Source organism: Balaenoptera borealis (assembly GCF_965194805.1).
Source record: "Balaenoptera borealis genome assembly, chromosome: 13".
In the NCBI taxonomy this organism is placed as follows: domain Eukaryota; kingdom Metazoa; phylum Chordata; class Mammalia; order Artiodactyla; family Balaenopteridae; genus Balaenoptera; species Balaenoptera borealis.
The window spans coordinates 88,217,291-88,234,304 of record NC_138870.1 but is presented as its reverse complement, the minus strand read 5'-3'; the positions used below and the strand labels follow the sequence as shown (position 1 = coordinate 88,234,304).

Below are 17,014 nucleotides of genomic sequence, written 5' to 3'. Positions count from 1 at the left end.
AATATGTGGTTGAATATATTTAAAAATTGCATAGAAGATTTATAATATAAATGAAGAAACTTTTCAGAAAGCAGAACAGAGGTAAGATAGAAAATAAAAAGTAAAATCAGAGGATTAGTTCAGGAGGACCATCATTCAATTAATAGGAGTTTCCAAAGAAGAGAAAGAGAATGTGGAAGGAGGAAATAATCAGTAATGAAAGCCATGAGTTTCCAGTTTCCATGACACGGCCCATTGACTGCACAGCACAGTGAATGAAGCAAAGACACACACTCTAAGGTACATCACTATTGAAATTTCAGAGAACTGGGGATTAAAACAAAAAAATTAGGTCACATATAAACGATCAGGAATCCAAGTGGCAACAGACTTCTTAACAGCAACACTGAATGCTAAAAGACAGTAGGAGAATGCCTTTCCATTTCTAAGGAAAACATTTCCAATGTAGAATTCTATAACACAGCCAAGCTACCAATCAAATATGAACAGATAAAGGCATTTTCACATACGTAAGATCTCAAAAAGTTTACCTTTCATAAACCCTTTCTCAGGAAACTACTGGAGAACACCAAGAAAGAGAATGAAATGAGACCAAGAAACATGGACTCTAACACAGAAAAGAGGTAAAAGAAACTTCCAATATGAAACAAATGGAAGTTCTAATCTGACAGCTGAGTAGCAGACTTAGAGAAGAATTAGTACAGACTAGAGCATCAAGACAGAGGCCCGGGCTTTCCTGGTGGCGCAGTGGTTAAGAATCTGCCTGCCAATGCAGGAGACACAGGTTCAAGCCCTGGTCCGGGAAGATCCCACATGCCGCGGAGCAACTAAGCCCATGCGCCACAACTACTGAGCCTGCGCTCTAGAGCCCACAAGCCACAACTACTGAGCCCACGCGCCGCATCTACTGAAGCCCGTGCGCTCTAGAGCCTGTGCTCTGCAACAAGAGAAGCCACCACAGCGAGAAGCCCGCGCACCGCAACGAAGAGTAGCCCCCACTCGCTGCAACTAGAAAAAGCCCACACACAGCAACAAAGACCCAACACAGCCAAAACTAATAAATAAATAAATATTAAAAAAAAAAAAAAAAAAAAAAAAGACAGACGCCCTGGGAGGAATGGTTCTGGGGGCAGGGGGTGGTGAAGAAAGAAAAAAGAGACTACCTTATATGTTTGAATATTTTGAGAGGAGTTTTATTATTTTATTGGAGAATCTGAGTATTAATTAATGATAGGCAAGAAGAAAACTAAGCAAATGAAAAAGTGAGGCAGTTAACAATGCCAAGAAAAACAAAAAATTACATGAAGAAGGAACAATGCTCACAGCACACTACATGGCTCGCCTATGAATATGTCATAATCACAATGTAAATATCAAATAATGATTCAACTAAAAATACTTAAAGGATGTGGGAAGAGGAAGGGGAGGAAATGGCAGTATTTTAAGAGATCATAAAATCTTCATCTTCCATTACTGAAGACAATTGACCTAAAACTAGAAAGTCAAGAAGTGGCAGCACAAGGATTTTATTTAAAAGCACAAAGGTAGATACCAGAAGAGAGCTAAAATATTTGAAAGTAGTCGTTTCTAGAGGCAGGATCAAGAGCAAGTAGGAGCAGAGCAGGAAACTATTGTTCTTCATTATAAACCTTGTAGTACCACCTAAATTTTAAAAAAAAACAACAAAAACCAAACATATATATATACACACACATATATATACATATATATGTGTGTGTGTATATATATATATATATATGTGTATGTGTGTGTTTGTGTGTTTGTATTAGCCTCTGATACTATGTGTAATGAGACTTCAATCTCTTGGCCAGGGGTTCTTAATTCAGGCTACTGTCACAATGATATATGGAGCTTTCCTTAAAAACAGAGTTACCTGGGCATCATTTTAAGATTCTGCTTCACTAGATCTGGGGAAAGGCATGGGAATCTGTGCTTGTTTGTTTTTTAATCTCAGAGGTCATTGTGATGTGCAGCCATGGTGGAGAACCCCTGTCCTAGGGTAATATGCTAAAAATATTAATAAAAATTGGGACTGTAACCATAAACATTCATTTACTGTTATAAATTTTTTCAACTTACACTGTTAGGAATGATGCTATTACTGCCTTGTCTGTGTGGGTCCATCCTGACTCCTGTAGGAATGGGAAAGTTCAGACTGATATGCTCTAAATTAGCTTCAAGAAAATACATTACAATCAAATATTTTTAAAAGTTACATATTAAAGGTTTAAAAAGTAGTATATTTATCAAAGTTTACCTGTTTTCTTAATAGTCTGCTTAATATTTAACTGAAATCCTTTTTGGAAGAACACGTAAAATTAAATTTGCTTTTACTTTCCAAGTGCCTGTTAGTTAAAAATACTTTTGAAAGAAGCTGAAATATTTAAGAAAACTAATTAAAACCATCTCCTGAAGTCAAGTAGCATGTCAGATTAAGAAAGTACATCAAAATGAACTACAGAAAAAACATTCTACCCTACATGTCTATGTGTTCTACTACATCATAATGGTAATACAGTCAAGTTTTAGAGTTGAAACATAACGTATCTGATTTACCAGGCAGGAAACATCATAGCATAAAATTTCTTAAACCAGGTCTAATCACAGGCTTTTCTACACTATCTTTTTTTCGCGAAACATATGAGCATACACGCTTTAAGTGTGAAAATTATGTTACCTTGCATATTTGGTGTTGCTGAAGAATCTGATGACACAGCTTGGTACGGCAAGTCTGTATTCAACTGCAGAAGATAGCCTTCAACTGTAGGCACTTCATCCCATTTGACATGAAAAGAGTTGGTAGTGGCTTTGATCAGTTGTACTTGTGATGGTGCCGGTGGTTTCTCTAAAGAACAATATTCGTATTATGTATTAAAGTTTCAAATGTATCAATAGTTTGCCTATATAGCTTGTGGACCTGGAGTTCTGAAAACATCAGCAATGAACATTTCATCTGTTTACTAAGAGGAAAAAAGTTTACTCAGATAAACATAGCTATAGTAGGTCAAATGAAAATAATTTGGAGTTCTGATTTTATTTATTTATCTAATTCCTTATACGAATAAATCTATAAACAAAATAATTTAGTTCCAAGCTGAGTCATCAAATTAAAAAAAAAAATTTAATCCTAGAAGTGGGGGGAAAAACCAAGTACTTTATAGTTACAGCTATGCTATTTTAGCTTCTTTGTAAGTTTTTAATTTTATGACCCAATTTTGAGCCAACAGCATACATGTTAGAAATACTGCTAATGTTAGCAAAAATTATTTGGACATGATATCTTGGAAAAACTTCTTTGAAGTAACTTCTTTGAAGTTAATACCTTCTTATCAAAACTTGTACTAACCAGGGCTTCCCTGGTGGCGCAGTGGTTAGGAATTCGCCTGCCAATGCAGGGAACACGGGTTCGAGCCCTGGCCCGGGAAGATCCCACATGCCGCAGAGCAACTAAGCCCGTGCGCCACAACTACTGAGCCTGTGCTCTAGAGCTCACGTGCCACAACTACTGAGCCCGCGTGCCGCAACTACTGAAGCCCGCACGCCTAGAGCCCATGCTCCACAACAAGAGAAGCCACCGCACCACAACGAAGAGTAGCCCCCGCTCGCCCCAACCAGAGAAAGCCTGCGCACAGCAACAAAGACCCAATGCAGCCAAAAAGAAAAAAAATTAAAAAACAAACAAACAAACAAAAAACTTGTACTAACCAAAACAGGTAATTATTTTGGCATAAAATATTACCAACATTTCTAAAACAATAACAATCATAGACTATTAGAACTGGAAAAAAGGACCTAAGATTATTTCTATAATATCCCTGTCTTCTTTTTGTTTACCTATCAAATTAGGGAACTCACAAATCCCAAGGCAGTACACTCCATCTCTGGACAGTTATATAAGAAAATGTATTTTTCTAGTGAGTTGAAATCTATACACTATAATTTAATCTTTATAGAACAAGTCTAATATCTATCTCTTTGTATCTTTTAGAGTAGGGGTCAGCAAACTATGGCTCATGGGCCAGATCCAGTCTGTGCCTATTTTTGTAAATAAAGTTTCACTGAAATATAGCTATGCTCATTTGTTTAGGTATTGTCTATGACTCCTTTTATGCTACAACGGTAGAGGTGAGTAGGTGTAACAGAGACCTTATGGCCCACAATGCTTAAAATATTTACTCTCTGGGTCTTTACAAAAACAGTCTAATGACCCTGTTTTAGAGGATAATTAAGCCTAGTTCCTCCAACTATTCCCATGTAAATTCCTCCACGATCCTATTCACAATCCAGTTTATTTATGTCTTTCAAAGTAAGGCAACCCATACCTGAACAAAAGCAGAGAATAAGAAGACAAGTCCAGGAGGTAAACCACCCACATAACAGAAGTTACATGAAGAAAAATAGAGAAAGCAGAAGGGTGTAAATCAGTGAAATAAACTGAGAATTCCCACAACTGAAGAACATGAATTTCCAGACTGAAAGGGCCCACTGAGTACTCAACACAAGGGATTAAAAATAGACACACAACAAGACACATTATCATAAAATTTAAGAACAGTAGGGACAAAGAAAAAATCCTAAAAGCTATCAGGGGAAAGGTCACATTTAAAAGGACCAAAAATCAGAAGTGGTTTAGATTCTCAACAAAAACACTTGAAGTTTGAATATAATATAACAACTTTCAAAAAAATTTTTTCCCAGCTTTCAAAATTCTGAAGGATAATGACTTCCAATATAGAATTCTATTTCCGCTCAAACTGCCAATTCAGTGGGAAGGAAGACTGAACTTATTTTTAAACAATGCAAGATCTCAAAATAAATTTATCACCTATGCACCTTTTCCTGGGATGTGTTCTACAAAAATGAGGATGTAAACTAACAAAGGGAAAAATACGAGATCCAGGAACAAGGGAATACGGCATAGGTGAGAGGCAAAAGATACCCCCAGAAAGATGATGAAGGGAGACTCCAAGATGATAGGTGTGCTCAATTTGTGGAAGGCAATCATCCCAAATTGGAGGAGGAGAAATTTCTTCAAGATGAGGAAATTTGATAGAATATCTGATGCATCTAACCATAATGAGAGAAGATTTAAACAAATGAGAGCACAGATTGAATTAGTGGTAAATACATACAAATCTAAAACAAAGTGACCATTACTAATCGATGGCAAACAAAAAATATTCACAATATTCTACATAGTTCACCTGTGAATAGCATTTATATGGTTATAATGTAAACACTGAACACTCATCTAACAAAATTATGGTGTAATCAATCATACTCAGAGAGTAGGGGTTAGGGAAGGTGCATAGGAGAGAGGGGAGGAGTGGTGGGAAGAAGAGAGAAATCCTTAACTTCCACGGTAGAAAGTGAGCATATTATGCCTAAACTGAAAAAAAATTAAAGTAACATATTCACGCTATATGGAGAATTGATAGTAAATACCATAAGAACTGTTTAACAGAGCTGAAAGCACATGCTTGTGAAGCAAGGAAAATGGGAGGAAAGTGTGAGCAAAAGACTGCTATTTTTCATAAAAAACCGTTATGGAAGTATATTAATCTTTATATGAACTCAAATGCACAAAACTTAACTAAAAGTGAAGAAAGGCAAGATGAAGAACTCTATCCCCCTCCCTTGCCCAAACTGAGGCCAAGTTATCACAAGGAAAAGCAAAATCTAAATTTTGTCTTTATGATAGTGGCCATGATTACTTTTAGATAGATATCCCTGTCCACAGCCTTTTATGGAAAGGTTTATGGAAAAACAGGCCATTCAGAGACAATGATTTTTAATCTTTTAAAAGTCACAGATCTCTTAAAGAATCTGGTTAAAGTGACGTATTTGCTACTGAGAAAAATTTATATGTGCACCTTTTTCTTCTAATCGCAGAGACTGATTAGAAGCTTATCCTTGGACTTCAGCTCATAATTCCCAATTTCAAAGATGAATCAGTAAGTTCAATTTTCTATATTTTTTCCTACTTGCTAGTATGTACTTCTTGCATAGAAAGCATTTAGTCTCCAACTTAATTGTTCCATTTATTACTTTTTCAAGTATCTTAATTTTAAAATTAAACTTTCTACATTATAAAAGCAATGCATGCTACTGTAGAAAATATAGATAAGAGAGAAAACCTTTTAAAAAAAATGTATAATCTCACCTCTTAGATAATACTTTGGTACACAGTGTATCCTTCCAGATTTTTCTGTTTATACACTTAAAAGAAAAACTGGAATCATAGATATGTTTTATAATCTGCTTTTCTCATAAAACAACACATACTACGTCTTCAGATCTGATTTCTCTACTGGCTTCCAGACTTCTTTATTCCCTCAATTGCCTACTTGATCTCCTTATTTCAAACTTAGCAGGGTTTAAATGGAACTTTTCATTTTCTCCACAAGCCTGTTTTCTCCGCAATTTTCCCATCTCAGTAAATGGAACTACCACCAAATTATTCAACCTAAAAAACTTCATCCTTCTTTCCTCTCTTTCTGTCATCTGCCATACCCAATTCATCAGTCGGTTCTGTCAACAAGAACTCCAAAATACGTCCTGAATTTATCCATTTCTCCCCATCTCCACTGTCACCACTAGAGTTGAAGACTTCTTTGACCACTGCAAAAGCCTCCTTTTGTCTCGGTGTACTTTTGCCCCCTTCAATTTAGTTTCCACACAAGTGCAGTGACCATTCCAAGATGTACACATCTCTCCTTCAAACTAATAAATAACCTACCATGTATTTTTTAAAAATTTAATCTCCACCATGGTGTTCCAGGTCCTACATGATCTGTCCCATGATCACCACTCTAATCTCCATTCCTAGACTCTCTTTTACTCAGCTCAAATCTGTTGCCAAACATGCTAAGTATTCCCATCTCAGGGCCCTCATACTTGCTTTTCATTCTTCCTGCAGTGTCCCCACTCCCCCACGCCCCACCCCCAAACAGGCTTTTTACATGGGTAGCACCTTCTCATCATTTGGACTACATCTCGAATGCCATGTCACCCTTTCCTGGCTACCCATTCTGAAGTAGTCACCCCACCCCACCTCATTCCTAGTACCTCTCATCACTATCTCATTGTTCTATCTTACTGTGTTCACATGCTTACACAAAACTAAACTTATTTTGTTACTTTGTTTGACTATTGCCCATCATCCTCCTGCCCTCACGCTCTCTTAGAATGTAAGTTCTTTGACAGTAGGGATATTATCAGCATTCAATACTGTACTCTCAGCATTTGGAAAAATTCCTGTACACAGCTGTCAACCAATAAATATTTATTGAAAAATGGACGTGAGTTCCATATTAAAAAATGTTTTTGGTGTTATAAAACTTATAAAAAAAATCTTTTTATCTTGGAATAATTTCAGATTTATAGAAGAATTGCAGAGTTCCCATATACCCTTTACTCAGTAGCCCCTAATGCTAATACATCTGTTAAAACTAAGAAATTAACATTGGAGTAACACTATGTATTAACTAAACTACGGACTATTCAGATTTCACCAGTTTTTCAATTAATGGCTTTTGTTCTAGGATTTAATCTAGGGTATCACCTTACATTTAGTCATCACATCTCCTTAGTCTCCTCCAATCTGTGACAATTTCTCAGTCTTTCCTTGCTTTTCATCACTTTGAAACTTTTGAAGAGTACTGTTCACATATTCTGCAAAATATCTAGAATGTTCCTCAATTTGGGTTTGTCTGATATGTTCTCATATTTAGAATGGTGTTATGCATTTTGGGGAAAAGTACCACAGAGGTGAAGTTTCTTCTTATCACATGATATGGGGGGTGGGGGTAAATGATATCAACATGACTTATCACTAGTGATACTGACCTTGATTACTTAAGATGATGTTTGCCAGGTTTCTACAGTGCAAAGCTACTAGTTTTCCCTTTCCGTACTCTATTCTTTGGAAGGGAGTCACTAAATCTATTCTAAACTCAAGGAGAGGGACATTAAGAAATTCCCCTATAATGGGAAGGATCTACATATATCATTTCTTCCATTCATTTTCAATTACTGGGTTGGCCAAAAAGTTCATTTGGGCTTTTCATAAGCACTTATGGAAAACCCGAATGAACTTTTTGGCCAACCCAACATGAAAGAGAAGAGGAGAGGCAGTGGCTTTGCAGTAAGTCTCAAAAGACAGACATCATTTGATTATTTATTTATCTAAAGGAAAAACTGTATTTGTTAAATACTCTTACCTACCAGTATCAAGATACCAAAGATCCTTGCAGCAAACTTGACTATTCAGTGCTTTTTTGTAGCCATCTCTTCCACTCCAAAAATACAATCGAGTGCCAATTGCAACAGCACAGTGTCCAGCTCTTGGTCTTGGTCTTGCATTTTTTTTGTCTTCTTGAGAATCTGATACTAGGGTGGTCCATTCTGCTGTATCTAAAGACAGAAATATCCATGACTAATCTACTTTTCTTAAAGGACAAAATAACAAAAGTTATTTTATTAATAAACTTTATTTTAATAACTCTTAAAAGACTCACCAAGATTTAAGTAAGAAAATGAACTGGTACATCTCCATTCACAATCATGAGGCGAAGTCTCAATATTTTCCCCCTTATGTGGAACCCAGCCACCAAAGATGTACATCCTGAACAACAAAAAAAGAAAACATAAAGTAGCTGGTTTTTTTCCTAAAGCTTTAATTTTATTTTTTAGATTTAAAATGCTAAGAATAGACGAATTTCTTTCTTCTTGACTCAAAGTTTCAGGACTAATAAATCACTTATCACTGTCAAGGTAATGGAAATACGACAGTGAATAAAGTGGTCTTCTTTCAAGAGTTTATAATTTTATGAAGCAATACAGAATCAAAATTATTTCTCTCTGGCAAGTTATTTAAAGTGGGAAATATTTCAATTATAATACATTTGAAAATCAATATTGTATGCAATATACTAAGGGTTACCTCAGCCAGAAGGATACTCAAATGATCTATGACATCCAAAGTTAAATTTAGAATTGTATGTGTATAGTAACCAAAGAGAATTAAGTTTCATATAACTTTGGTCACTGATATCATCAAATAAAAAACATTAGACTATGTTCCTCAGGGCCCTAAGGGTTCCCGAGACATGCCCGATGGCTGCTGAAGAAGAAAGGCTCATCAGGAAGAGCTTAGGCCATGTAGCCTCATGTCAACCAGAGAAGCTCTATTTTTTTAAAATCTATTTTATATAGTAGAGTTCCAATGGAAAAACCACATGTTATAAAAAGGTTCTGCTGTTTAAAAAAATGAATATCTTATTAGATGTTGTTTATGGCTATTTTTTAAGAAGAACTAATGAGGTTCTAAATAACAACTAGTTGTTTCCTAAAACATTACTTTTAAGGTAAAGTCCCTACACAGGTAAATACTTACTTAAATTCTATTTAAACAATATTCCTAATTCTGGCCCAATGTTGCACAAACAAGGGAACTTGTTGATAGTAACAGCTAACCTTTATGGAGTGCTCTCTATGTACCAGGCACTGTTTGAAGCATTTTACATGTATTAATTCACTCAATCCTCATGACAGCCTTGTGAAGGAGGTTTTACTATTATCCACATTTTATACTTGAGGAAACTGAGGTACAGATAAAGTTTCCTTGCCCCAGAACAGATAGGACAAGTATCAAAGCTCAGACCTGAACTCGGGCAATCTGGTTACAGAGTCCACATTCTATCCATTAACACCATCCAAAGTATAATCATTGAGCATAGACACTGAATACACACCTGGGTACAAATCAATATGTGAAAAATATGTAAAATATGTAAAAAGAAACAGTGAGTTAGGTGTGTCAAATCTGTTGATGGAGGACAGATCAGTTTGACAACACTCTACCTTACACTTATGTAATACCTACTCTGTGCATATTGTAAGGAATGTGAAGAAGTAAAAGAGGCAGCATGACAAGAAAATGGTAAGTATTTTGGCTCTTATGGGCATATTACTTTATGCCCAGTAAAGTAAATACTTACTTTATGCACAGTAAGTATTTTAGCTCCTGTGGGCATATTACTTTATCTTCACTAAGCACAATCAAACATTATTAAATCACTTTCAAGAAACTAGCAGCATCACTCTTCTTTGTACCTATCTTTCTTAAGTTTGTTAAAAAGAAAAAAAAAAAGAAAGACTAAAAAACAGAAAAACACCATACTTATTTCCTATAACACTGGCTGTATGAAGGCTTCGTGGAAGTGGCACTGTCCCTTTAGTTTCTGGTTTTGACCATGACATAGTTTCTAAAAGTAAAAAGAAGTATATTAGCAACTTAATCTAATAATAGCAAATTATTTCAACTTACAGAATTTAAAAAAAAAGGACTTACAAAAATGAAGCAAAAGTGTTTCAAAACCATTACTTGAATTTCATCTTAAAATAAACATTTCCAGCTGACATAAATTGCCAATGACAGAAATCTATTTACACTTGAATGTTAGTATTTGTAATGGAGAGGTGTATTTAGGGTGCTACCAATTTTGAATTAAAACCAGATAAAGGATTTTAACATTTTAAGTAAGAGCATATTGTGTAGAAGACACTCAGAAGTGGGAGCGCACATACCCTCCAAATATTCATTCCTACGATCCCTTAAAATAGCTATGCAAGGAGGTTTTTCACTGACCAGTAGTAACATTACTAGTGACACATTTCCTGTAGACAGAGTAACCACATAAATTCAATCATCCTCAACTGGGACATCTCACAGAGTGAAAGGGGTACTATTGATAATTACGTGGGACAATAAGCATAAACCAGGACCATCCAAGGCAAACCAGAATATATGGTGACCTGACTTATAGGGAGCCCAGGAGAGTTACTGTCATAAATCAAATATTAATTTGTTCAACTTGACTGATCAGCAATCACTCATATCAAGTACAACTCAATGAAAAATATTTTTCAAAGCAATTTTTATATTTGCCTTTATCAATCATAATGAATTCCTGAGCCTGCATGAACTTAAGCTTACCTAAGTCAAGTTGCCATAGGTCATCAAGGCGAGCACCACACATTCCACCAAAAACATACATTTTAGGACTTCCAGAATCTCTTCTGCAATATATAACAGCTGTGTGGGATTCTCTTGGAGAAGGCACAATCCCTTTAGTCACTGGAATGCTCCAACCCACAACACCAGAACCATGCTGTAGCTCCAACTCATAGAAATCATTTAAATATCTAGGATATAATGAATGAAATTAAAACATTAACATGATATACACTTTTTATTTGCTTTTTGTTTCTATTTATAAAAATAATATATGCTTATTCATATAATACAGAAAGCCATTAGAAGAGCAGAAACCCCATAACTCATTCATTCAACATGCATTTATCAAACACTACTGTGTACCAGGCACTCTTGTGGGATCAGTAGTGAACAGAAGAGATTAAAAAAATTCCTGCCATCATTTAGCCAGCACTCTTGTCCATGACAATACCGTGAAGGTTTCAAAACATAGCTGCAAATTCCCTGACACTCTTCCCGTGAGGAGGTAGGGTCTATGTCTCCTCCCTTTGGTGCTAGGCAGGTTGTGACTGCTTCGACTAATAGAGTGTGGTGAAATGACACTATGTGACTTCTGGGGCTCAGTCACAGAAGGCCAATGCAGCTTCACTATAGAACACTTGCACTTGGAATCCTGAACCTCCATGAAAGTCCAACTGTCACAAAACCACCATCTGGAGAGGACAGAAGTAGGCATGCAGGATGACAGTCCCAGTTGAGTTCATCCTTCAGCCATCTCAGCTGAGGCATCAGACATGGCAGTGACCACTGAAGCCTTCCCATCTGAGGGCCTAGTCATCACTGCTGTGTTCTGTATGAATTCCCAATATACAGAATCCACGAGGACAATAAAATGGTTGCTATTTTGCATCACTAACTTTTGGGGCAGTTTATTACATGGTACTAGATAACCAGAACAATCACTATTGACAATAATTAGTAAATACCCTTTCAGACCTCTCTCTCTATGGATACCCACATATGTATAAGCAAGATATACTACAAATGTTGCTTTGCAACTTTTTTTCTTTTTAAATTTTCACTCTATAATGTCATAGCAATGTCCTACATAGCTTTTTTACTCTAGAAATTGGCATGAAACTTCTCATCTACGACATGGATGTTTTCAATGTTTTGAGCAAAGTGACATTTGTAAGAATCTATCTCTCAATAAATTGAGTAATCAAATTATTACTCAAATATGAGGGCAAAATTAAACATTTTAGAACATATAAAACTGCAAAGTTTAGCCATATAATTGTTTTGTGAAAAAATGATGCTAGATCATCCAGGAAAAATAAAAAGAAATCCAAGAAAGAATACACTGAATAAAAGAAATGGTTGTGCAAAGAAACTAGTAATTTATAATTAAATTTAAATTGATGTTGATAACCGTGGCTGTGAGGTCTAAATAATCACTGGGAAAGACTGACCAAAAAATTAATTTCTTAACATTACTGTAGTCTGGAATAAGATTCACGACTCTACGAAACATATGTTTCGGGAGTAACATATGGGAGTAAGCAAAAAAAGGCTAAAGAAAAAGACAGTAATCTATTTCCAAAGAGGACAAGGCATCTTCAGTTTAAATGTGTGTGATGATTTCCAAGCAACTAAGGGAAGCACAGAATTAGCATGTATAATTTTCAAATCATTAGAAGGAAAGAAAGAATCAAAGAAAAACAATAAATCAAGAAAAAGGAAGGAGAAGGAAAAAAAGCAAAGCATAGTCTACGGAAATAAGATGGCTAGGGAAAAAAAACAACTATAAACAATGTCAAAAGAGAAGAGAAAAACTGAAAAAATTTAGTAAACATCACAGAATTTTCTTAATATAAAGAGCTCCTAAGAAATCAAGATAATGACCAATCACACAACAGACATAGGTAAAAGGATATAAACAGGTAGTTCACAAAACAGGAAATAAAAATCATATAAATATATAAACATACATACACATACACAAATATTCAACCTCATCACAATTTTTACAAACCTAGCAAAGGCAGGGAAAGGGGTGTGGAGAAGCAACAACAAGCAGAGTAGATGGAAGACATAAAATTACAAGGGCAGGAAAAAACTTCCTTATTTTAAGACAAAGTCTCTTGGAGATAGGGCGTATGCAGGGGAAACAAAAGAACCCCAAATCCAACTATAAGCTATTAATAGCAGGATGATATTAAAACTATTTAACAACTGATATGGCATAGAGTTAAACAGATCAGAACGAATCCCAGCCAGTATGCTATACCAGTGCATACTAGTTAATTGTTAGTCCTATTTACATAAGTCTATAACAAAATAATACACACAGGTTGAAATTATATATGTAAGGAGCAAAACACAAATTCACAATCACACTGGGAGATTTTAACATGTCATTCAGAAGTTATGACCTACACCCACAGGATAAAAAAGCTTTGAATAATAACTTAAAACATTGATTTAATAAAGAACCTTTTAGTCAAACAGTCAAGAACTTACAATCTTTATGAACAACTATGGAATAATTACAAAAAATGACTGTGAAATAGACCACAAAAACAATCACTAAAAAGGAGAAATCCTATAGACCACATTTTTTTTTTTGACCTCAATATAATAAAACTAGATATTAGCAACAATAACAAAACTTTCCATTTTGAAATTTTTCTTTTTTTTTCTTTTTTTTGGCCACACCACTCGGCTTGTGGGAACTTAGTTCCCCAACCAGGGATTGAACCCAAGTCCATGGCAGTGAAAGCCCAAGTCTTAACCACTGGACCACCAGAGAATTCCTCCATTTGGAAAATTTTAAAAATTATGCTCAACATCCATTTTTTGGTTAAAAAGAAAGAAAAAATGAATTAGCAAACTATAGATTTAAGAAAACTTCCTTATATATATGGAATCTAAAAAATACAACAAACTAGTAAATGTAACAAAAAAGAACCAGACTCACAGATATAGAGAACAAAGTAGTGGTTAGCAGTGGAGAGAGGGAAGGGGGGAGGGGCAACATAGGGGTAGGGAATTAAGAGGTACAAACTATTAGGTATAAAATAAGCTACAAGGACATACTGCACAACACGGAGAATATAGCCAACATTTTATAATTATAAATGGAGTATAACCTTAAAAAATTGTGAATCACTATACTGTACACCTGTTAGTTATGTAATATTATACAACTATACTTCATATATATATAACTTTTTTTTTTAAAACTTCCTTAATCTGATCAAAGGCATATACTAGAGACCTACAGCAAACATCACAATTAAAGATAGAAAGGTTGGGCTTCCCTGGTGGCACAGTGGTTGAGAATCTGCCTGCCAATGCAGGGGACATGGGTTCGAGCCCTGGTCTGGGAGGATCCCACATGCCGCAGAGCAGCTGGGCCCGTGAGCCACAACTGCTGAGCTTGCGCATCTGGAGCCTGTGCTTCGCAACAAGAGAGGCCACGATAGTGAGAGGCCCGCACACCGCGATGAAGAGTGGCCCCCGCTTGCCACAGCTAGAGAAAGCCCTCGCACAGAAACGAAGACCCAACACAGCCACAGATAAATAAATGGATAAATAAAAATTAAAAAAAAAAAAGATAGAAAGGTAAATATATTAATGAAACAGAAGAGAGTCTAGAACAAGAGCTCACAAACTTTTTCTGTAAAGAGCTAGATAGTAAATATTTTAAGCTTTGTAGGCCATAAATTCTGTCACAACTACTCAACTCTGCCCTTTTAATATGAAAGCAGCCAGAGACAATATGTAAATGAATGGACATACCTGTGTTCCAATGAAACTTTACTAGCAAAAACAGGCAGCAGGCCAAATTTTGTCTACAGAGAGTAGTTTGTAACCCCTGGTCTAGAGAGTCTAGAAAAAGACCCAATTCTACGAGAACTAAGATATGACAGAGATGGGAGTTCAACACACTGTGTGTGTGTGGGGGGGATTGGCTTATTTAATAAATGGTGGTGGGAGAACTGAAAATTCATTCAGAAGAAAAAGTAAAAAGCCTCATACTAGTCACAGAAATATATTCCAAATGCATTAATATTTTAAACACAAAAACAAAGCTGTGAATGTACTAGAAGAAAATATAGAAAAATTATTTTTATAGTTTTGGGACAGGAGATTCTTCCTAATAAGTAGGATACAAACCAGAAAGCCATTAAAAAGTATACTGTCATACTTGATAAAACAAAAAGGAAAACCCTTAAAAAAGCGGGGGGAGCAAAGAGAAGACTTGGGAAAAAATATTTGGAACATATAAAACGAATTACATAGAGAACTCCTAAGAATCACTAATAAAAAGAAAAACGAAAATCCATGAAAATATGATTAGAAATAATAAATGAATTCAGCAAGGTCACAGGATATAAGATCAATATACAAAGACCAAATGTATTTCTATATGCTAGCAATGAACAATCCAAAAATGAAATTAAGAAACCAAATCTATTCACAATGTCATCAAAAAGGATAAAAAGTTAGAAATAAATTTAACAAAATAAAAGCAAGATTTGTACATTGAAACCCTCAAAAGACTGCTGACTGACAATAAAGAAGATCTAAATAAATGTAGAGACATTCCATGTTCATAGATTGGAAGACTCAATACTAATAAGATAGCAACTGTCCACAAATTGATCTATATAGTCAACACAATCCCTATCAAAATCCCAGAAGACCTTTTTGCAGAAATTGGCAAGTTGATCCTAAAATTTATACAGAAATATAAAGGATTCAGAATAGCTAAAACATTCTTGAAAAAAGAGTAATAAAATTTGAGAACTTTTATCTTCCTATTTCAAAACTTACTACAAAGCTACAGTAATCCAAACAGTGTGGTACTGGCATAAGGCCAGTGGAACAGAATTGAGAGTCCATAAATAAACCCTTACATTTATGGTCAACTGATTTTCAACAAAGATGCCAAAACAATACAGTAGGAAAAGGATAGTCTTTTCAACAAAAGGTGTTGGGAAAACTGGATATCTACATGTAAAAGAATGAATTTAGACACTTACTTTACCCAGGCATAAAAATTACCTCAAAATGAATCACAGATATAAATGTAAGAGCTAAAACTACAGAACTTTTAGAAGAAAACAGAGGAACAAATCTTCATAACCTTGAGACAGGCAAAGAGTTCTTAAAAAGGATGCTAAAAGTATGATCCATAAAAGAAAAAATGGATAAATTGAATTTAGCAAAATTAAAATCTTTGTGCTTCAAAAGATACCATTAAGAAAATAAAAACTACAGATTGGAAGAAAATATTTGCAAATCACATATTTGATTTTTTTAAAAACAAACCTGCATGCAGAATATATAAAGAACACTTATAATTCAATAATAAGAATACAAGCAACTAAATTTTATTTTTAGGTTTATTTTATTGAAGTATAGTTGATTTACAATGTTACGTTAATTTCTGCTGTACAGCAAAGTGATTCAGTTATACATATAAATATATACATTCTTTTTCATATTCTTTTCCATTATGGTTTATCACAGGATATGGAATATAGTTCCCTGTGCTATACAGTAGAACCTTCTTGTTTATCCATTCTCTATATAATAGTTTGCATCTGCTAATCTCAAACTCCCAATCCATCCCTCCCCCACACCCCTGCCCTTGGCAACCATAAGTCTGTTCTCTATGTCTGTGAGTCTCTTTCTGTTTCATAGATAAGTTCATTTGTGTAATATTTTAGATTCCACATATAAGTGATCTCATGTGGTATTTGTCTTTCTCTTTCTGACTTACTTCACTTAGTATGATAATCTCTAAGTCCATCCATGTTGCTGCAAATGGCATTATTTCATTCTTTTTTTTATGGCTATGTAGTATTCCATTGTATATGTGTACCACATCTTCTTTATCCATTCATCTGTCTTTGGACATTTAGGTTGTTTCCATGTCTTGGCTACTGTGAATAGTGTGGCTATGAACACAGGCATGCATGT

The 17,014-nt window shown here is 35.1% G+C and overlaps 1 protein-coding gene across 11 annotated transcripts in view; it reads right to left on the bottom strand.

Moving 5' to 3' along the window:
- The window catches only part of HCFC2 (host cell factor C2), a 60,510-nt gene that overhangs the window by 36,977 nt on the left and 6,519 nt on the right, over positions 1 to 17,014 (bottom strand). For 4 of the 11 annotated variants that reach the window (XM_082349872.1, XM_082349874.1, XM_082349867.1 and 1 more), the window contains exons 5-11: positions 11,021 to 11,229; positions 10,205 to 10,289; positions 8,541 to 8,647; positions 8,244 to 8,436; positions 4,847 to 5,088; positions 2,699 to 2,866; positions 2,101 to 2,153 (exon numbers count right to left, since the gene is read on the bottom strand). In XM_082349872.1, coding sequence (XP_082205998.1) covers positions 2,101 to 2,153; positions 2,699 to 2,866; positions 4,847 to 5,088; positions 8,244 to 8,436; positions 8,541 to 8,647; positions 10,205 to 10,289; positions 11,021 to 11,229 — 1,057 coding nt within the window. The remainder of the gene's footprint in view (positions 1 to 2,100; positions 2,154 to 2,698; positions 2,867 to 4,846; positions 5,089 to 8,243; positions 8,437 to 8,540; positions 8,648 to 10,204; positions 10,290 to 11,020; positions 11,230 to 17,014) is intronic. The other 7 variants (XM_082349869.1, XM_082349868.1, XM_082349875.1 and 4 more) reach the window with 4 other exon arrangements.